General features: G+C 33.1%; 4 protein-coding genes across 4 annotated transcripts; 2 read left to right on the plus strand and 2 right to left on the minus strand.

The window, feature by feature from the left end:
- The first annotated feature begins 277 nt into the window (after positions 1-277).
- Positions 278-7,133, plus strand: LOC116772539 (protein disulfide-isomerase). The gene is made up of 9 exons (XM_032664760.2): positions 278-548; positions 704-901; positions 1,318-1,589; positions 1,661-1,828; positions 2,651-2,760; positions 3,087-3,207; positions 4,831-4,997; positions 5,840-6,005; positions 6,222-7,133. Exons 1-9 carry the CDS (start codon positions 401-403, stop codon positions 6,357-6,359), a joined length of 1,488 nt encoding a protein of 495 aa, XP_032520651.1. The 5' UTR covers positions 278-400; the 3' UTR covers positions 6,360-7,133.
- A 70-nt stretch (positions 7,134-7,203) lies between these two features.
- Positions 7,204-14,844, minus strand: LOC116772541 (target of Myb1 membrane trafficking protein). Its single transcript, XM_032664761.2, has 13 exons — positions 14,705-14,844; positions 14,195-14,442; positions 12,365-12,472; positions 11,700-11,795; positions 11,190-11,288; positions 10,793-10,936; positions 10,485-10,633; positions 9,983-10,056; positions 9,843-9,908; positions 9,531-9,633; positions 9,260-9,335; positions 8,991-9,050; positions 7,204-8,677 (listed from the first exon to the last, which is right to left on the minus strand). Exons 1-13 carry the CDS (start codon positions 14,757-14,759, stop codon positions 8,486-8,488), a joined length of 1,470 nt encoding a protein of 489 aa, XP_032520652.2. The 5' UTR covers positions 14,760-14,844; the 3' UTR covers positions 7,204-8,485.
- Positions 14,845-15,342: 498 nt separating this feature from the next.
- Positions 15,343-18,665, plus strand: LOC116772538 (dynein regulatory complex subunit 3-like). Its single transcript, XM_032664759.2, has 9 exons — positions 15,343-15,507; positions 15,602-15,969; positions 16,090-16,262; positions 16,361-16,570; positions 16,702-16,842; positions 16,931-17,132; positions 17,274-17,459; positions 17,814-17,953; positions 18,105-18,665. Exons 1-9 carry the CDS (start codon positions 15,408-15,410, stop codon positions 18,250-18,252), a joined length of 1,668 nt encoding a protein of 555 aa, XP_032520650.1. The 5' UTR covers positions 15,343-15,407; the 3' UTR covers positions 18,253-18,665.
- A 1,296-nt stretch (positions 18,666-19,961) lies between these two features.
- LOC116772542 (enoyl-CoA delta isomerase 1, mitochondrial-like) lies at positions 19,962-22,085 on the minus strand. The gene is made up of 5 exons (XM_032664763.2): positions 21,926-22,085; positions 21,524-21,756; positions 21,303-21,449; positions 20,863-21,075; positions 19,962-20,471 (listed from the first exon to the last, which is right to left on the minus strand). The coding sequence occupies exons 2-5, from the start codon at positions 21,749-21,751 to the stop codon at positions 20,220-20,222; spliced, it is 840 nt and encodes a 279-aa protein (XP_032520654.2). The 5' UTR covers positions 21,752-21,756; positions 21,926-22,085; the 3' UTR covers positions 19,962-20,219.
- Positions 22,086-23,101: the final 1,016 nt, after the last annotated feature.

Here is a 23,101-nt window from a genome sequence, read left to right on the forward strand (position 1 = left end):
ATTGTGAAGATTTTCAAACTGTAGCTGGCTTAACGAATGTTTCTTTGTTCTGTGGTATTTTTTGGAGCATAATTTATTTATCACTAAAAAGCTATCATATTAAAGTAAATACATATATTGATAAAAATCCAAAATTATTATGGAGGTTTAAGCCATAAATGTGGAGTAATTTTGAAATTAAATTAAAAGTTTTAAATTATTGTTTTATTTATTGACGATAAAATCGATGCATGACGGACGGGTAAAAAAACATTCGACCAATCACAGCCAAACACACGTTCGACGCTGCCACGTCAAGTGAGACGGTACTAGTGTGAATGAAGTGGCAGTTTCGGCATTTTTATCAGTTTCGTCTTCCGACTGAAATCGGTAGTTTCAATACGACTATAGGGAACTGAAGATGCGTGCCGTTTTATTAACAGTAGCGATAGCCCTTCTGGGTTCCGCTTATGGAGACGAAATACCCACTGAAGACAATGTACTTGTTCTAAGCAAACCTCTTTTTGATTCTGTTATTTCAAGCAACGACTACGTTTTAGTGGAATTCTGTAAGTCAAAGATGTAAGATGATAATATAACTTAACCCGCTTTGATTAATGACTAAAACATGTTTTAAACTTATAATTACTTAGTTATATTACCATTTTATGTTATTTGTATGTTTCGTACCGGGCGGCATTGTAAGTTTTTGTCTACGTCACAGATGCGCCATGGTGCGGCCACTGCAAGTCTCTCGCGCCGGAATACGCAAAAGCCGCCACAAAACTTGCCGAAGAAGATTCTCCTATAAAGTTGGCTAAAGTAGATGCTACTCAAGAACAAGATTTGGCTGAGTACTACAAAGTTAAGGGATACCCAACCCTTATTTTCTTCAAGAAAGGCAGCAGTATTGACTACACAGGTAAAAAAATGTCTTACCCCTTCTAGTTTAACTTTAATTAGAAAAACAAACTAATTGATTGTTATAATTCATGGTTATTAGTTGCATGAATTACTGTAATCAAAGTTTTGAAAACATGTGCAAGTGTAATTAGTGATAACTGATTACCGATTTCTTTGGCTAATCATTAAATGAGAGATTTTCAGTTATTATTAAGGAATAATTGATCATGGAAGTTATACAGTTATTGAGATGAATATGAAAATAATTTATTTTAATTTATGCAATTATATTAAATTTCAAACCATAAAATTTAGTAACTAACCAATCTTGACTGATAAAAGTATTTCCCCAAATTATTATCTCTAACTTGAATCATGGCAGTTATAATTTATCAAGTGATAAATGTTTTGATTAGTTATATTATATTTGAACAGGCGGACGACAGGCTGATGACATCATTGCATGGCTAAAGAAGAAGACTGGTCCTCCGGCAGTCGAAGTTGCCTCGGCAGAACAAGCTAAAGAACTCACTGTTGCCAACCTCGTTGTTGTATTTGGTTTCTTCCCAGACCAATCATCTGAACGGGCATTAGCTTTCCTTAACACTGCTGGAGTTGTTGATGACCAGATCTTTGCTATTGTATCTGATGAGAAAGTTATCGAAGAGATGGAAGCTAAAGCTGGCGACATTGTTTTATACAAGAAAGTAAGTTTAATACTTTAGTCAAAACAGAAATAGTTTTGTCAAAATAACTAATATAATGTTTGTTTAAACAGTTCGAAGATCCCCAAGTCAAGTATGATGCTGAAGAGTTGAATGAAGACCTCCTCAAGAATTGGGTGTTCATGCAGAGCATGCCCACAATTGTCGAATTCTCTCATGAAACAGCGTCCAAGATCTTCGGTGGTCAGATCAAATACCACCTCCTTTTATTCCTGTCCAAGGTAAGTTTTATATTAAGATAAACTATCTTTATTTTAATATTAGTCATTGGTCTAAAAAAAAGTATTTATTTTTTGATATTTTTTTATAATCACACATATTTTCTGATATAATCTGTTATCTTGACACCGTGGGGTCATTATAAGATTGTGTAACTTAACAATTATTGCTTTTATATTATCTGTGGAACAATATCAGACTAAAATATTTTGATATGTCTGTCCTAAGAGCTGAAAGTCGTGAACTTTTAACCGACCAATGATTGGAGCTTTATTCATGCGTCTAGAGAAAGTAACTTTTACCATAATTAAAGATCACAGTTCTATGAAATGACACAGTTAGCTGAACTCTCAATTAGAGGTCAAACAACAGTTGCTTTCTATTTATCATTCATTAATAACCATATTTTTATGAACTATATATTTTTTTGTACTTTATATAATAGATATTACATTTTTTTTCTATGAAAAAACTTTTTTTTTTTAAGTTCACATTCACTCATCAACTACCATATAGATAATAGTTGAATGACCTCTACGTAACGGAATTTAAGCGTCCTATCGCACGGATGTGTTTCAAATTAGAATTTTTCGTAGCAGCTTCATGGCCGTTTTATATTGTAATAAAAATAAATTTCTATATAAAATTATAATAGTAGCAACTAATTTTGTGTTACAATACATAAAACTAGGCTCCGCTTGCGACTTTGCTTTTATTTTGTGAAATAGTTAATTGAAAAACAGCATCAATATATTGTAATCGACTCATTCATAGAGATGTAACACGCTTTGATTATTTATTATTAAAATTTAATCAAATTACAGAAAGACGGTCACTTCGAGAAATACATCGATGAGTTGAAACCTGTTGCCAAGAACTACCGAGACAAGATCATGACCGTCTCCATCGACACTGACGAAGATGACCATCAGAGGTAACAAATAGACACATATATATATATATATATATATATATATATATATATATATATATTTTATTTAGAGATATGTACTTCTGAATTCACAGAAATTTTTTTGGAGTTTTGTAAAAAAATTTTGGAGTTTTTAATCTCATTACAATATATTACTGCCATAACTACTGCATATATAAAAATAAATATGTTATAATATAATAAAATAATAATATTTATAATGGGCTGTCGGACAGTGATTTGTAGGAACCAGACTGTCCTATATATAAATTTGTTTTGTTGTCTTTGTTTTATTTGGAGGCGGTACAGTAAATACTATTATTATACAGAATCCTGGAGTTCTTTGGTATGAAGAAGGATGAGGTCCCATCCGTACGTCTCATAGCCCTGGAACAAGACATGGCCAAGTACAAGCCAGCGGCCGATGAACTTAATGCCAACACTGTTGAGGTAATACATTTAACACATATATATTAACTCGTATATGTTCAACACTAGTTGTGAATATCACTTAGCACCCTGTAGATATTTCTTTTATATTAATAATAATAAATACACTTTCTATAATAACAGTAGCCTAAGCACTTATTATTTATACAAGCTATCGTACAATCGAAGTTCTATAATAATTGGTTCAGGCATTTTAGAGATGAGCCGGAAGAAACAGCCAGACTGACGTAATAGGCATAATGAAGAGCTATTTTTTTCATTTATTCCTACTAAACTTCTTTGAGCTAATGTTATTGTAGCTCTTGTAATTTTTATATGCAGTCAAAACTTGAAATTCCTATGTTCATATTAATTATCTCAAGCACGTCAAAATGTGATAAATATATGAGCTTTTGAACATTTTCTGACCAGCGGATTCATAAGAATTAAATTTATTATACTTTTTCAACCGAAAGTTGTTTGTGTGGTCTTAGCTTTATACTGAAGGTTGCAACCATGCATACAGGACTTGAAAAATATATGAAGAAATAATTGTTAAAATCAGTATTTAATATCATATAAATAGTTCTGTATAATATTAAATTCTTTGTTTACTTTCAATGTAACACGTCCGACCTTGACATTCGTTTTCTCGAAAGGTGACTAGAGTTTTTACGGTTGGCGGTTATTATTTTTAAATTTAAACTTTTAATAATTAAAAATTATAATGAACATGAAAAAAAACGTTACGAGATTATTATATAGTGATAATTATTAATTGTCTTAATTACCATATGCATTATATAAAGTAGGTTGTCAGACATATATATATGTGTGTGTGTGTGTGTGTGCGTGTGCGTGTGTGCGTGTGCGTGTGCGTGTGCGTGTGCGTGTGCGTGTGCGTGTGCGTGTGCGTGTGCGTGTGCGTGTGCGTGTGCGTGTGCGTGCGCGTGTGTGTGTGTGTGTCTGTGTGTGTGTGTGTGTGTGTGTATGTGTTTGTGTTTGTGGGTGTGTGTATGTGTGTGTGTTCCTTTTTCAATTATACATAATAAATAGTAGTGTTTCACATATTTTGTTGTAGCAACACTAAACATTTTGTGTCAGTGGACAAAATGCAAAAAAGATTTAAATTTAATAAAAAAAATAAATTAGTTTACATTTAATACAGCAACAAACATAATTCCACGTAATGCATCATTATTCACTTTTAATATATAATTCAGTGTTTTGTTTCCACTTCCCTCGCGTTATCTTTGGTTCGTGTTAATTTAATTCGCTTTCTCATTACTCTATAATCGTGTTTAGACGGCTCGTACTCGACTTTAATTGATTATGTTCTGTGTGTGTTTGCTCTTTGTTTGATTATAATTACTGACTGAATAACCATGAAGATTTATAACTGGTTTAACTCATACAATCGGTTAGATTTGTAAATTATTTCTATGTATAGCTTTGCACTTTTAACCAAAAGTTTGCTTAGTCCGACACACGGAGCGTTTTAAGTTTTTTTTATTCACATAGTACTTATGATTGATATTCAAACGCACAGTGGGTAGTTTGATAATGCGAACTAATGGTAACCGTAGAATGCTGCTCTTTGTGGATTATTTGTTGTTGTTAATATAATATCTTCTTTTTATTCAGGAATTCGTTCAGTCTTTCTTCGCCGGCACTCTGAAGCAGCATTTGTTGAGCGAGTCTCTCCCCGCGGACTGGGCCGACAAACCCGTGAAAGTGCTAGTCGCTTCCAACTTCGATGAAGTCGTCTTTGATAACGAAAAGACTGTGCTCGTGGAGTTCTACGCGCCGTGGTAAATATTATATACTTTGGTTATACGTAAATTTTGCTTGAAGTTATATTATATATATCATTATAGTATACAGTTGTTGATACGAATATAATTCAAGGCTTTTTAGTGATAAATATCATATACACTGACTGAACAAAATATATGTGTATACTTAAATTAAATTAAGAATTTTGGTTGCAACATTGTTCACAAATGTACCATATTTCTATAAACAATACTAAGTAGCGTTAGTCCGACTGCACACAATAAGCGATAATATAATTGAAATAAGTCTTTGTAACGATATCGCAGCCTTGAGACATTATTCTTATTATTCGATATTGTTTTGTACCTACGGTGCTCGAGTTCCTCACGATATTAAGTTAACACGAAGTGAATAAAAAGTTTAGGAAATTCTATATATTATAATCGAAGACGTTTGCGTTTTTGTTTTAATTAAATACAATATTAGAAAGACACGTGTAGTAAACGTACATATATATATATATATAATCTTTTTAGTAACAAGAAAGTAAATTATAGTACCGGTGACGTAATTCATGTTGTTTATTCAAGTGTTCAATGAGATCTTAACGACGAGCGCCGCTCACAGCACACGCTCCAACTACTCCGAACACCTCTTTTATGTAAATTATTCGTCTGTCGTCAAGGTTTCACGAGCTCGATGACGTCCATGAACTCATTGAAACATTGATGTTTATTATACAACACAGTGACTAATATGTGAAAAATATTTAATCGATATAAATATCAAACTGAATCGATGTTAAACGATTATTAACCAAATCGATTAGTTCGATATTATTGTCATACATTATAATAAACACGACATGTTGCTGAAGGTGCGGCCACTGCAAGCAACTGGTGCCTATCTACGACAAACTCGGTGAGCACTTCGAGAAGGACAGCGACATCGTCATCGCCAAAATTGACGCCACCGCCAACGAGCTGGAACACACCAAGATCACCTCCTTCCCGACCATCAAGCTCTACACCAAGGACAATCAGGTATTCATATACTTGATGCAACCATAAGCCATAACTTTATATATATAAATATATCTTGCAGTAATTTACAATAATTTAAGTCATAAATAACAAAACATTTTCTAAAGAAAACTTGTAAGTTATTGAGAGTTAAATAGTATTTTTAATGTCCTGATACCGGATCATTAATACGTTTTCAATATATTTGTATCGTATTAATATATATCTTATGTGTAGGTTCGTGAGTACAACGGTGAGCGTACTCTGAGCGCGCTCACAAAGTTCGTGGAAACCGGCGGGGAGGGCGCCGAGCCCGTGCCGGTGGACGAGGAGTCCGACAGCGACGACCACGAACAACCCCGAGACGAGCTATAAACACCATCTATATAATAATATTTTTATGATAATAAATACAAAGGCCAGTGCGGTCTCTGAACATCCTGTATAATATATATCTTATATTGCGATCGCCGGTGCGGTCTTGAACATCCTATATATATTAACTGCATTTTTTGCTCGACTGTTTACTTTTTTTTATAGTTATACAACTGTGTCCAGTTGTTGTATGTCTGTCTATTCCATAGTCGGTAGGTTTGATCTGTCTACGTTGTCTATGATCTATGATATTTTCTAAGGAAATACTCTCGTATTCTTCCGACCGCGATCCAGGAGGGTAGTTTATCGCTCGTAATTTATTCCTCAGCAGCACAATTCGTGTTATGTATGTCTTAAGCGTATTTATAATTTCTGTATCATAATAGGTTTCTTCTTTGCATTCGTTTGAAATCGATTGAAGAAATAATCGAACAAGTTTGTTAATTTTTCTATTGGAGATGGTTATTTTTGTATGTTTTTTTCCTCCGTGTATCGTTATGTACATCACAAGAGATATTTTTAAGATGGAATCATCTTGACAGTGAACTATCGTTTATATTTTTGTATCGATTTTATTGTTTTGTTTTACGTTTGAGAGTTTTCGAGAAGGTGCTTTCGTGGAAATTCAATATACATATTTTCGTATTCCCTTAAAATTTTATTAGTAATTCTGAAGATCTGTGTAAATATCTACATGATTATCGCCAAATCCACATCATCTGTTTGTCTGTTGTGGATACAGAAATTGATAAATAAATAACACTAGGAATATAATCTGTCTTTTCTTTACGTGACCTGTCTCGCGTTTAAACACTTGTATTTGGTAAACAGAAAAAAAAAACGATTTCATTGCGATAATTAATTTATTTTCTTAAATAAAACGATCGAAACATAAAATAACTCTTTAAATTAATTAACATTAAGCTTGTTCCGTACATCATCACAATAAAACGAATGTTTTTAAGAGTCGAAATGGAATGAGTCTTTACAATCTACAAACACGACGTCTAAAACGTTACGAAAGCTTTATTTCGTGTATACATAATATATTAAATATTCGTAAACAAACGCGTCTTAGTTTTGTGTTAAGAATTCTAAGCATCTACTTTGGTACGCGAAGGTAACAAGGGCTGGAGAGTTAATTCATAAAAATACAAAGCGGGAAGTGTGGAGACGTTTGTTTGCTGACAAAAAAAAAAATTAAATACATTTGTATGAATACAATTACGATCAAATTAACCGCTGAAATAAAATAAACTACAAAATGTATAACATATACATAATATCACACGTGTAAAGTTTTCCAATCATAGGCAGTTTTTCGGCGACATTTATTAATTTCAAACATTGTAAGAACGTCCCGTTTGATAACAGAACTTTTTTTATCAAATTTCTTGCAAAACACCAACATTTTTCATCAGTCCCGTGGTCGAGTTTACAAATATAACAATAATGTATACTTAGCCTAAATAGCTAAGGGTCACCGTTCGAGCCATTGACAAACGACTTAGCTTATTAGTCTTGCGTATTTCGAGTCCGTGTGTAGCGACCCTTACACTCTATTCATATGCGAACTATATTACGGTGACAGATAACACTTAAAAACTTATATCATATAAATTTTATATTTTGTTGAATAAATAATGTAATCGTTCACTTCATATAAAAGCCAGGCACCTGTTGGAATGACTTAATCTCGATATACATTAAAAATGATTATAACAGTTCGATGCGGAAACTATATTACGAAACGCTAAGCGGACCTCGTTACTATAATGAAATAAGTGTGACTATGACTGAGGCGGTCTAATATTGTGTTACGCCGTTACATGTGGAACATTCGATGCAGGTCGTGCCAGCTAGGCTTTGCATATGCAGGGTCGAGTCAATACATATCAGTGCTGAACAAGTTTACATCCTATACCGGCCATGTTTCATACTAGCCCGCGCGACCCACACCAAGTCTTTGTCACAAGCCTGCATCATCAGACTAAACTCGGACAGTTTCTGGTAATGAACACGTTGTATGCCAGGACTGGCGAAACGTGTGTAATCTGACGTCACAGACTTGTTATAAAGCCGGTTTGTGAAGCTACATCGACATAATTAATAGTGTGACGAGCACATCATAGCGCGAACATAGAGTCCTCGTCCTTCTTGATGTGGCGGTGGCGGGGCGTCGCTTGACCCTGACCCTGACCTTGACCTTGCCCCTGGCCAGCATTCGGCAGGCTGTCTGCGGCCGCGGCCCTCTCGGCGAGGAACTTGTCAAAATCGCTGCTCGTCACACTCTCCTGTCCGTTGGCTTCTGTTGCTGCCTGCAAAATTATAATTATATGATATAAAAATTATAGCAAATACATATGTATATGTAAACACAGTAAGCGGTGGAAACGTGAGAAAAATCAATACTATAAGTACTTTTTAATTTTTATTACGGATAAATAATACTAATCTATGGTAAATCAGGCAAGTTATTAAAACTTGGTGCATACAACACATGTGTTATCACTTAATGCTTGTAGATATTTTGAAAGTGAGTTATGAATTGTAAGTACTCTGTGAGTATAGCATGTCTAGAGATGAAAACGAAATGATCAGTGAACTCTGTGTAAGATATTTCAAAGTCACCTTCTCTTGGGCCAACCAAGCCGATATTTCATCAAATTCCCTTTGATCCATTCCTGTCGGCTGTTGATGGGAAAAAAATAAAAATAACCAAAAAGAAAAACAACAAAAATAATGTTGAAAATAAAGAACGAATAGTCGTAAATAAAAAAAAAAAATCAGATAATAAATTGGATACCAAGTTGAATATACTATACATTATATGTAATTATTTTCCTATAAAATAAATGTTAATATATAAAACATATTGTAACTAAGATGTAAATACTAACCAGTGTGTTATGAGCCCTCATAGCGGTTCCCAGACCTCCGACGGGAGCTTCAGCATTATCAGCATAGCTACTGCCGCTGGAATACAAAAATATACATACATGCATTATGGAAGACATGTATATTATAAAAGCCGGTAGTTTTATTTTCAGTCAGTCTCACTGAATTAAGTTAGTTACTCTATATAACTAAGCAATATATATCATAGTAATAAGAAACAAACACACAATATTATATAACATGTAGTGTCTTTTAATGGCAGTCATTACTTACCCCGTCTTAGTGGTCTCATAGGTAACGTTCCTAGACTGAGCAAACATATCGAACTCATCCTTGGAACTGCTTGGTGATTTATCGATTGTATCGTCTTTAACAGCTGCAAGTATATAATGATATAGAAGCCACATTATGCTTACAGACACTAAATTAATTTGTTATAATATTTAATTTTATTTATCAATACTACAGTAGTATTTTTTAACAGTCTCTTGTTCATAGTTTATATATATATATATATATATATATAATTATATATATACTATTATTATACAATTATATGTTTATTAAATACATATATATACTTACATAGTTTAGCAACATCGGGTACGTCATCACTGAGATCAATTAAAGCGTCGTCATCTTTTTTCTCAGCTGAAAAAAATGACATAGATAATTATTTCATGGCAGATAATTAAAATGTTTTTTTTTTTTCATTATATACTAACGTGAAGTGGCGCCCGGCACACCCATGGCGGCGCCCAAAATGGCGGATGGCGTCGCCCCACCAGTCGCGGCAATTCTATAAAAATAATAATTATTGCAACAAAAATAAATTTTTAAGCCGCGTATATTATACCAGTATAGTAAAGTTTAGTTAGACTTGAGAATTGAGATAGAAATTAATAGTTAATTTAATATAATAAACATGTTAACCGACCGCTAGCGACATCTATCGGCCGTTTCAAGTGATTACAACATAGCACATACAATTGTTATTATTCATTCCAGTTCAAAACATACGGAGTATGTATTGAATAAGCCCTCAAAAAATTAGATGTATAACTGTATACAGTAGCGTCACCTGTTGTGTAATAATCACGTAATAAATATGTTGACTTATAAATAGAAATGCTTAAGTGTTGTTATTTACGTCTATGGTAAGACTAGAATTAATTGTACTTTTATTTTTGAAATTTTTGAAGTCACTATTATATACAGTGTGTTCACCTGTTATTGATGAACCTGGAGTGTCTCAGTAACAGGTTGTGGAGGCGGTCATTGGTCAGCAGAAGGTCGGCCGTCAGCGGGGATTCCCCTAAACGACCCACCAGCTCAGCGACACGAGTCTGCATCGCCTTCAGAGTGTCTGCTAGCTCCTGAAATATTTACAAATATATGTTAGATCGTAAAATACAGGCTAGGATTAGGAAGTTTTATTTCAATAATAAGTACATATATGAAACAAAAATATAATCTATTAAAAAGAATTAATTCTGCTGTTTACAATATATATATATTCGTATGAAAAATCCTACATTCAGTAGTTCGATGTCTTGTTCGTGATGCTGTGTGTATGGAAGGCTTGTGAGTTCGGTCAGCATGTCGTTCATGACTGTCATGTTCCCCTCAACCACTGACAGGTCCGCCCGCAGCTTACTGCTCTGACTGTCTGACAGAATCTGTAAAATATAGTCTATGGTAAACAGGTCATGGCATGTGATAGATAAAAAATATATATATCTGTGGTTCATTTAAATTATGTTCATTGGTAAAGATCTTACGCACATCTAAAGATAGAGAAAAATATTTTTTAAATGTATTTGATTACCTCAAATTGATTATTACATTGGTTATAAAATTTACGAGTTTTCTCCGTATGTATTTTTTTTATTTGAATATGAAAAGGTTATATATATTAGAAATTAGTCTTACTGTCCCTACGACTTGCTCCTGAGATGGTCGACTTGGAGAGTTCTGCGGAATAGTACGTTGTGGAGAACCAACTACCGGCTCCCCGCCGTCAATCACACTCTGTGGAGGTTACTATATTTAAACCATTACTCTAACACAATTACGAGCATGGAAACGAGTAAGTCATGAACTAAAAACTATTTGACTAGTAATTGCTAGTACTTTCCATATACTAAATAATGCTAGTAAAGTTATATAACTCCACAATTTATAACACAATATAAATATAATTGAAATTAGAAATATATAATGAAATTACACGAGCGGGATTCGAACCAGCGAACTTTGCAAGTTCAACTTACTTTACCAAATAAGCTATCGCGACCTGAGTAGTGCCGATGAATTTTTCATTCTACATTTTGAAATTTAAATTTAAATTTACTAACTCTATATTGCTTAGATATTAAAAACATAGCATGTGTATAATGTGAAGTACTTTTTGAAACATATACGTATAATTATATAGATTACCCTCTGCGGTGTGAAAATTGGCGCCATCGCATCTAGGTCTGTCATTGGAAACTCGACACCTTTGTTGCGCAATTCATTATACACTTGACCAACGCCCTGTTATCAAATAAAGAATATCATCGTTATACATAATATAAATGATCTAAAAACTAAACGATAAATAAAATTTTCTATACATATTTTATTTTTAGTCGGTCATTAAAGCACTTATTAAATTTCTCTTGCATGAATTGCAAGTATATCCGAAACCGACATATTAGTTGTTTAAAAAAATAATCGTTTTTTTTATTTTTATGACGTGTAAATGCTAAAATAACTAAGAAAAATTCTTATACTGCATAAATATGCAAGGCCTTGAAAATAAAATTTATAGGTATAAAATATTTCAGATTAAGAAAAACAGTTCAGAAATATGAAAGTACGATTAAGTTCCACTTGTTCTGTCGAGTGTGAAGAATTCTTTTTCAGCCAGTAAACAATACTATGGTAGCAGTTATACTTGTAAATTTGACCTTCATAGAAACAAGGTTACAAAAGACTATGGAATACATAAAAAAGAGGTTGACTTTACTTATCTATATTCTTTGTTATTGATAGTTTTTGTTTTATATTTGAATTTGGAATAAATTCTATTTAAAAAATCGTAGAAAAGTTTTTTATCATACCTGTAATTCAGGTTGGTTTTGGAAAGCATCCGCCCAACATTGAATGAGGCTGAGAACCTTCTCCTGTACCACAGTCGGTGGATCATTTTTGGGTCCAATGAGTTTGACCTGATTATAAATTAAATTTTATATTAATTATGTAAAGAAAAATATGAGACATTTTTGTATAATATCAGCTTTTTAAATTACATTATAAATGTTAATTGAGTAATGGATTGGTTTAGAATATGTTAACTAATAAATACTGTAATTTATTCTGTCATTATAAGGTGAATTCTAAATCGTTTGATAATTAAATACTTTCAATCTGCACAGGGATATATTATGATTATAAATTATTTAGTAATTAAAAAATTATATCTATGCACAGATTATAAAATATGTATAATAATAACTTTTTCTTTTTTAATGATACACATTCACATTTAAGAAGAAAAAAAAAACAGACACTGTTTAATACCATGGAGTTTTTACATATATCAATTAATATTATAATAAACCAGTTCACTGTTGTCCCGTTGAATATATAATTAAGAAAATGGTGACATCATGCAGAGAAGCAGTTATATGGAATAAATTATATATATATATATACACAGTCACACAGATATATATAAAGTTGTAAAACCTTTGAAATGTTTGTATGATTTAAATATAACAAAAAAACTATGCAATGAATCCATTGTTTTAAAAATCAGTTTCAAAATCCATTATTTAATGACAAAGTTTGCTAAACTTAAAATATTTAAAGGCTTGTATTAATAATAATTACTAAATATATTTGTATTATTTTCTTTGTAAATAATTATATATAATTTTTTTACATTGGCAGGTGAAGGATGCATTTAAAACAAATTGCACACAATTGCATCATATTATGAAATAGAGAATATACTGAATAAAACTCTATATAATTTTTATTATAGTTAGCTATAAATGAGTATTGTTAAAACCCGTTAAAGTGATGTATATTTAATGTATCAAGATTAATCGACGGAGAGAGAGATAACTTTCCGGCATTCCGTGGATTAACTGCATGGCGAGTGTGCTGGGTCAATCACAATTGAGTTAGGTACTAAATACTGAATATTCAACCCATCTTACAGCTAGAATATCGGACCCAACATAGTTTAGTAGAAACCATTACACTTATAAAAGCGTCTGGTGCTTTTAAACATGGAGAAACTGTTATTTTTTCATTTGTATATTTTTTTTTTTCTGTTATAAAAAATTCACAGTCATCTATCTTAAATAAAGTGCCTTAATTCTTTGAGTCATATACTTCTCATAGTTATAGACCAGATATAAAATTTGAGCCAGATAGGCTTTAGTAATATTTTAAACAAACAAAATGTTTCACTACAGTAACAAAGTTTAATGAGTCACAATTAACTCTTGTAACACAGTTGAAAGACATTCAGTGTTACAACTGTGACATCACAAGACATATCTACAGTGACATAAACATATGACATATTGCAAATAAATTTACTATAAAATGTTTATGATATATTTATATGATGATAAAAGCATTCCTTTGTTTTAAGTCAACAAAATGTATTCTTGAGAGATAAATTTCACTGTGAATGACATTTTATCTGATAGCACAAAATTTTGATAAGTTATGTGTTGTATTAGAATATTACTCATAATCAAATATGTACAATTTCATGAGTTGTTGTTCAAATTAAGAATTTCGTTTATAAATCACAGATAATCTTTTGTTATATATATATAGCTAGCAGAATATCAAGTTTCTACCCGTATAGTGCCAGATAGTAGTGGCTTAATGTAATCCGATTAAGAGGTGAAATAAAATTTTAAACTTACCAGTTCTGATATAAACTCCTTATTGCATACTAGAACATGAAATGTTTTGCTGCAATTTTTAACACAGGTTTCCAATACAGTTAGTGTATACATGACAACGGTGTAGTTTTTGCCTGCACTTTGAGTCAACCTCTTTCTTATGGCCTTAATTGCATCCTTGGGTCCGTCAGTGCTACTATTTATTATATCGCATATCTCCATATTAAGGGCCCAATTCTCTGATGGTAGAGATCCATCGGTAGCTTGTTCTGAAACAAGTTTCATCAATAGTATAGGTATAGTATACTATAGTAGTATTAATTTACTATAGTAAAGGTCAAATGTATTGATTAAAGTCAATCATTTATGATGACGATATATGTATTCAAGAAATTTATTTCAAATTCAAGACAGAACGAAGATAAAACTTATAACAAAGGTAAATTATGATTTCTTAATGCGCAACAAAAGTAAATGCAATTCTTAACGAAAGATTTGTTTTATTTAATGTTTTATTTTTTTACTATTTACCTATCTTCTGACCAACCGGCGTAGCAAATGGGTTCCCTACTCCAAAAAACGACATTTTCGTGATCTATCCTATGATAAATAAATAATTTCCACAGATTTCACTTGTCACCTAATTAGACGTAGAACTAAATCCTTGTGACAAAATATGTCACTTGTCAAATCAAAATAATGATACGACTATTTTTACGCTAAAGTACGTTAAAAAAAACAGATTTTGATAAAATTTCTAGGACAAGGACTACGCTTTATAAGTAAGTGTATTTTTATTATTATAGAAGGAAATGTTGAAGTAATTTTAATTAATACCATCGGTAAAATTTAAATTTTGATTATTGATCCATTTTTTTTTATTATATTTTTTCATTTAACTATGTACCATACAAAACAAGTTGCTTTTCTTTTTTTCTCAGTAATGTAATATTTTTTAGTAATAGGAAGTCTCTTGAATATAATGTATTAAAATTTTATGGTTTTGCGTATAATAAATAGCATCTAAGTCCTCCTAACTGCAAAGTAGGTAATTTCTTGTAATTTTAAAAGTACAAGTTAATTGCAAAATAGCTAAGCAATATTAAAATATTCGTTTTCGAACATATAAGTTTTTAACAACGGTAACCAAGTAACAAGCTAACCAATTTTAATCAGTTAGATTTCTTCAAACAATTTAGCTTATTTTTGATTCATATATTTATTTCTTGCCAAGATGGGAGAGAAATCATCATTAAATAGTTTAATTATACTACCAGATATAGAACCTGGTGTGATAGATAATGCCATGCTAACTCGTTGCATTTTGGAATATGGTTAGAAAGCTATCTTAAAATTCAGATAGTAAAATTACTTACATAAACAGAATAGACAAGTCATAACTATTAAAAAATTAATTTTGTTGCATAGGACCCACTGAAGAAGCAGGAAGATTGTTCGCAGAAGAGGGTGTTCATTTAGATGAAGCACCCGTAGTACGGCTTGAATTTCAAAATATTTTAAGAATTGATCATCTATGGATGCTTAAGTCATTGAGAAAGTTAACCCTAGCACATAATCTAATAGAAAAAATTGAACATTTGGATCTTTTAACTGGTCTCAATGAATTGGATTTATCATTTAATAAAATTGAGAAAATAGAAAATTTAGATAGTCTCGTTAATTTAGAAGTTTTGACATTATTCCACAATAGAATAAGAAAACTGGAGAATATGGAAACTCTCCAAGAATTATTGGTGTTTAGTATTGGTGACAATCTCATAGAAGATTATAAGGAGGTAACTCTATTTTGTAATGACAACACATGATTGCTTACCTACATCCTCTATTTTATGCATCAAAACCTCTTTAAATGCACTAAAAAATGTATATAAGTAAATTATTAATTTAAATTTTAGATGGCATACGTGAGGCGTTTTCGAAAACTAAGGTCTGTGAGTTTTAAGGGCAATCCGTGTTGTGATGACCCTATGACTTATCAGTTCTTAAAATCTGCTCTCACTAGAGTGACATATTTAGATTATAAATTAGTAACCGAAGAAGAAAGAGAAGCTGGAGTTGCTGTTTTCCGGTAGGTAACTTAAAAGATTGCAGAATTCATATTTTTGCATACACACCAAAGTCATCAAATTAAATTAATAAATGCCGAGTATTATGGGTTATTTTTAGAGGCCTTCTAAGAAAATTAGATGAAGCAGACGAAAAAGCTGAAAAAGAAAGAATAGCTAAGGAGGAATACGATGCTAGAGTTAAATTTTATGCCCTCTCTTTTGTGGAATATTTAAGTGGGCCTGAGCTTTTAGAGTCAATGTTCGAAAAAGATCCAGATGGAAGTTTATTGTTGAAAGTTGGCGGAGAGCTTATAGGATTTTTTGATCAGTAAGAAGTTTTTAAATTAGTTTTGTCACATTATACGCGTGGACAAAGAGGCAGGAGAACCATTTATTAAATTGAACACAGTATAATATAATGTTGTTAATAGTTGTGTTTATATATTATAAATTCCTTAGGTACAAGGAACAATACGTCGAAACCATGGCTGGCTTAGTCGAGTTTGCTCAAGAAGCTTACAATGCAAGACAACATGAAATTAAACTATTCAAAGATCTCGTCGACAATGCTCTAGAAGAGAGTGTACAGAAAAGCAAAGAGTAAGTCATTTATGGCACCTTACAAAATTTTCTCTTTACTATCTTTTGAAATGAGTTAAAGGGACTATTGTAAAACATTTTCTTCCAGAGTGGTTTTTGAATTTGAAGAAAAAAAGAAACCTTTAGTGGAACAAATGAATCAGATTATAGGAAAATATACGGCCAAACAGGCTACACTAGAGCAACTGGAACCCAACATTATAGATGCGGGTGAAGCGTTTAACGATCTCATTTATGACCTGTGGAAAAAGCTGATGACCCTAGAGATGCAACTCTATGAACAATGCGAGGTCTAAATAATTTGAATTCTGAATAATTGAGTATACCAATTCGAGTTCGTTCGCTTTGATGACGTTATTTTATTTTATCACCAACTCAGTTTAAATTTTTAATTTTTGATTCAGTAAAATCTAACATAAAAATTAATCCAGGAATCCCGGGTTCAATTCGCGGTGAACATGACGGAGATGATAACAAAACTGCTCGAAATTTCGAGAAACGCGTTCGGAGCGTGGCGAGAACACGAGGGCATGTGGTCCATGCGTCAGTTCGAGACGCTGTCCAAGCTGTTAGGAAATAAAGTTATGCTCGGAGACGCACCACCGGAGCTGTTTGAGGTCATTTAATTTTGTCGATTTATTTGTGTTAAGAAAAGTTGATTATCTACTTATTTAATATTCCGTCAGGGGCCCTAACTCTATGCGTTTATGTCAAGTTAGTCATATCGTTCCCTTAATTAACAAAATTCCGACTATACCTTGATATGCTGCAAAATTATCGGTTTCAAAGTATTTTAAATAATAATATTATAGAAGTAATTGTTGGTTACAATTATAAATCGTTAAACTTGATTGCCTATAAGAACATAAAATGTTGCGCTAATTAAATTTATATTATTTCATAGGAACCCTTGTATTTATAAACGAATATTTTGTGAATATTGTTTATATTTTACTTTTCTTAAATACTAGATCATGATGGATAGAGATCAAATGATGAATCTTGTTGCTCAATCGTCGGACAATCACATGAGGTTTATCGATGCAAGGGAGGATCTTCTCATGACTCGTGCCAATGCCTGGCGAGATGAACTCGTACAAGGCACTAACGAGTAAGTCCTTTTTTATAGCCATATTTTTATAACGGTGCCAATATTAAACTGCTTAATCTATGGCGGTTCTATCAATGATAAAGATACGATCTTAAAAAATATTTAAATGGAATTTGAAATAGATAAATGTTTTTTTTTTTTTAATTTTCAGCAATGAAATAAAGAGAAATAGGGATAGAATTTTGGAAATTTATTATTTCATTGACAATCAGCGAGAGGAATGGACGGATATGCAAATGAGCATGACAGTAACTGCAGTAGATCCAGAAACAGCGGCCCTGTTGGGAGATGATTTTTAAAAGTATAAAAAGGTTTTATATAAATTTAAATTATTAAATTTTAGAAAAGTAACAAAAATTTGTTTGCCAAGGCCAACATAACATAAAAACAATAAGAAATCTTGTAAAAATCAATTCAACAACTCATTAATAAGTATGTATCTTTTGCTTTCATCAAATTCTGTTCTTATTTTAAATGACCTAATTTTAATAACTAAACTAGTATACCAGATGGACCAAAAGAAGTCATCCTATGATGTCTAGCTCTCTTTTTTTTCTAAATGAAAAACTTTGATCCTATTGTTTGATTATGTTTGTTTGAACCTTTAGAATTCTATTTGGTAAGTCGACACGATTATCGCCCAAATGGGCGCCGCCTCCATTGATTGCCATACAGGCTCGTTTTATGGCGTTTTTTATCACTTCGGCGAGAACTTCGGACTTCGGACTTTCGGAACTTCGGAGAGTCTTGGGCTTGATCTCGTAAACATGGGACTACAAAAAAACCCTACAAAAAAACGGCTGAAAAGCTTAAATCGTTCGATCTTCTTGGTCAGTGCAAATCTCTAAAACAAGATATGAGGTGACCCGGGAACTCTGCCTTCAGAATATCAGATTGGGTCGTACAGTGTGTGCCGTTGCTCCGTTCTGTTGGAATCACATTTCCCACAATATACGTTAGAATCACATATTCAACATAATTCGTCCAATAGAACATCGGACGAATTAGGTGGATATTGACAGAAAATATTCAGTCCACATGGGTCTAAAACGCGCAACGTCCACTGTCGTCGATTGTCAAAAAATAATATATGCTCCGATGACTGCTCCACTGTGAACAGCGCACCATGCAGTCATTTTGATCGGGTGTAATAGCTCCTCTTCAATCACTCTTGGATTTTCGGTGCCGCAGAAGCGATAGTTTTGCTTGTTCACATACCCGCTGAGGGGGATGTAGCCTCATCACTCATTATGTTTTTGGCCGAGACATTGGCCACTTCATCCTTGAGATTGAGGATGGCTTAGGAGTAGGTTATGCGGATTTGGCGGTCGGCAAGCAGCAGCTGATTTGTACCGGAATATGCGCAGGTCTTTCACCAAAATTCGCCTTCGGAACGTTTGGCTGATGGCTAAATTTGTCGCACGGCGTCTGGTCGATGTTTAGGGCAACAGCTTGGCATCCGCGGCAACAGCGGCGATATTCGAGGTAGAATGGCTGCTCCGGGGCCAGCCACTCTTGGCAACGTCTCATGTGGTCCCATACTCTTTAAGATTCGTGGCTAAATAACGCAGTGTTTGTGCAGTTAGTGTCGGACGACCGGGGAATCGGCGACGGAGTGAGAGCTGCGCTAACACCACAGACATTCGTTTGTGCTGTCGACAAAATTGTTATGCAAAAAAAAATGAACACGATTATCCTGCGTTCTTGGGGATTGTACCGCTCCACGGCCTATTCATTTGTATTTTACATCTTTCCATTCATCAAATGTCAAAACAGATTTGGATTGGCAGCCATTTGCTAAAATGAGATTATTCCGATAGGGTGATTTCTGTTGGCCCAACTTGTACAAACAAAATTAAGTTTTTATGTTTAAATTAACTTTGTCAAATGCACTTTTTAGTGTCAGATGCATTGGTTTTAAGCATTCAAATTTGCTTCTTAGTACATTTCATGCAGCATTTAATACCGGAGGGCAAATAGAGGAAAATTTGTTGGTATAAAAAAGAACTTATTCTGTAAATTATTTATTAAACAATTGTATAGTATTATTATGTCATATTATTTGTATAATATATTTCTATTTTTATGATAGTTAACAAAAAAAAGATGATAACGATGTAATAAGGTCACTTTCGCAATGTTTATAATCTACTTTTGCAGATTGCTAATATTTATAAACATCTCTGGTCAACATTTTCACTTATATTTATTGATTATTTCAATATAAAACTGTAAACGGACTAGCACAAGCAAAACTGTAAAATATTTAAGCTTTCTTTTTTAATGACTGTATATACATTTCGAGGCTCTTCTGGATTTTAGGATTTTGGACGAACTGTAAAAATTCATTCAGATCCTCACGTCTACCGTCCTGTAGTCTCTTTATAGCAGCTTGTCTCATTTTCAATTTCGTGATGGAACGAGCCAGTGCCGGGATTCTATCGAACTTCCCAATGAATCCTTTGCATTTAGCAATAGCGTCATCTTTGTCAGTTGCGACTTCATCTATGAGTCCAACCTGTTTTCAAGACACTGTATTAAAATTATCAGAATAATAAAAGCATTAAGCTGAAATTAATTAAGGATAAACTATAATGAAGAATTGCATTAATAAGGAATTCATATATCAGAGCTGAACAATAGTTTCAACTGGAAGTCCAAATAATTGAAACAAGCTGATTCAGCCACAATGAGCATGATGCTAACAATCCATACATGTCAATAAAACTGCTTTGTAACATAAAATAATGTATGAAATCTAAGTAATTAATGTCTTTTAAATATATAGTTGTTTACTAATGATGTGATTGCCTGTAATGACTATTGTGAACAACAAAGGACAATATTGTAAGTCAAACAGTAATCGCTCTTTAAACCTTTATATTATACCTGTTATAGATTTTTTATACCTTTAAAGCCTCTTCAACATTGAACATCCTAGCAGTTGTGAGTGCATATTCAGCTTCTCTCACAGGAATGGTATTGGTCATGGTGTCCATAAACCAATTGGGGGCGACAATCCCTAAAGCGGTCTCATTCAGGCCAATCGAGAAATTGCCACCAGTCATAACTCTATATTCACAACACATAGCCAAAAGACAACCGCCCGCTGGAGCATGACCCTGAAGATATTCAATAGTAATTAATTTAAATTCTAAATTTAAATATATTTATTTTAAAGAGGCTTAAAGCAGCTTACTTGCTGTATGTAATAAACACAGATTAGATAATTTATGTATATTAAGGTGAACATTATTTATTCTTATTTTGTGATACATAATTTTTTTATGTGAATTTTTGTGTATTTTCTTTGTACTAGCTCATACAAACAAATATAAGGTCTATTTACATTGATTGCAGCAGCGGTTATAAAGTTTGATCCGAACAATTTAAACCAAACTTCTTGAAGAGTTGTCCAGAACTCCTCTACCCGTTTTAGGTCTGGTTTATACATCTCCATTATATCAAGACCTGCTGAAAATACTTTTGGTGATGCCTGTAAATAATGTCTCTTTTGATAAAACATCAACAGATTTTACTATAAATATAACAACATTCTAATAAACGTACTGATGTTAAAATCATGGCTTTACTTTTATTCTTTGCAATTTCGTCTAATGATTTGCTCATTTCTTTGAGTAAGTCCAGGTTAAGACTGTTAACGGGTGGTCTTTGTAAAGTCATTACAGCCACACCGGCATTATCCACCTTTAAATCCACTAAGGGCCCTTGAGTGGAAAGTGCTCTGGTTTGTGGTAACCACCTGTTTTGGCACAGTACACGTCGTAAAACAGACATAATGCCTATAAAAAAAGTTGCGTTTATAATAAGTATACTAGATTAAGTTACTTCATACAATTTTATTTATAAAAACAAAGTTTGTGTTTATGAAGCAAAAGATATAAATGTGTTAGTATAAATTAATACAATTTCAAAATTGACAAACTAATTGTAAACTAACTCAAAACTTACAATAATAACCAGTTGTAACGTGCAAACTTTTGCGAAGTTATCAAAGTAATTGTCAATTGAAAATAAAATAAAATTTTATTACGAAACTTTTAAAATAGTCCAAAAGCGGACTTTGACTTTTCGGTTCTTAGTCTCTTAGACTCTCGTCTATCACTCTGAAATCTGAATCTGTTAGAATATAGGGTTGCCATTATAAATAAAATATATTTATAAATAATATATACGCGTGGGTAATATATGCGTAGGCAATGAAAATGTTTAGAACTGGCCAGTTAGCAATATTGCTAATAAAAACTTTTTCAATTTCAATTTTATTACTTTCTGGTAACCTATTGCATTCATATGTCATTTGTTTTTGTGAATTGGCGGCAAATCTAAAACTATTGTTACAAGTGAATTTTTTTTCAAAATTACAAGCGGGAAATTTAAAAATTTGCCAATATTTACTTAAAGGTGGTGTTTTAAAATTAGTTGTAAATAATAAGCAAAAGTATAAATAGTGTAAAATATGTTTGCACCTCTGGGGGATACCGCCCCGGACAACCGTGGGGCCTGTAGGCCTCCACCCCCTAAGAGCAGTGCCGGCGTAAGGGCCACTGATACCCCGGGCGAAAATATTGTGGCGTCCACTTGAGGGAAGCAATTTCAAGTGTTAGTTTTTTGCTGATCCCAAGTAAAATTATATTAAGAATTTCATCTTTCCTTTAGCGTTACCCAGAGCTAACGACGCGGACGTAGAAGGTTCAGTTATCCCCACCATCTACCACGTGTCACGCGTATCGGTTTGGCGGTGGAAGTATTGCACCAATCGTAAGCGTAAGCACCGTGTGGTCGAGGAGTGACTCTAACGATATCGTTAGAGTCGCTCCTCGACCACAAACCCTCAAAAAATCCATCTAAAAAAAATCTCAATAAAAAATATGCATATGCACAGAGCGTAGAGGACAGTTCTGAGGGTTTGCACCAGGAGAGGCAAGAGACTCCAACTTCAGACCTTGGCGCCCCCCCGAATTTGTCGCCCTGGGCCATCGCCCCATCACGCCCCCCCCTAACGCCGGCACTGCCTAAGAGACATTATTCCGGAGACGAGGTTTAGCGGAACAATAGCAGCGAGGTCAAGGATAGGTATTACAAGCTATAATATAAACATGGATTGACACACGTGTATTGGTATAT

Source organism: Danaus plexippus, chromosome 12, assembly GCF_018135715.1.
Source record: "Danaus plexippus chromosome 12, MEX_DaPlex, whole genome shotgun sequence".
Lineage (NCBI taxonomy): Eukaryota > Metazoa > Arthropoda > Insecta > Lepidoptera > Nymphalidae > Danaus > Danaus plexippus.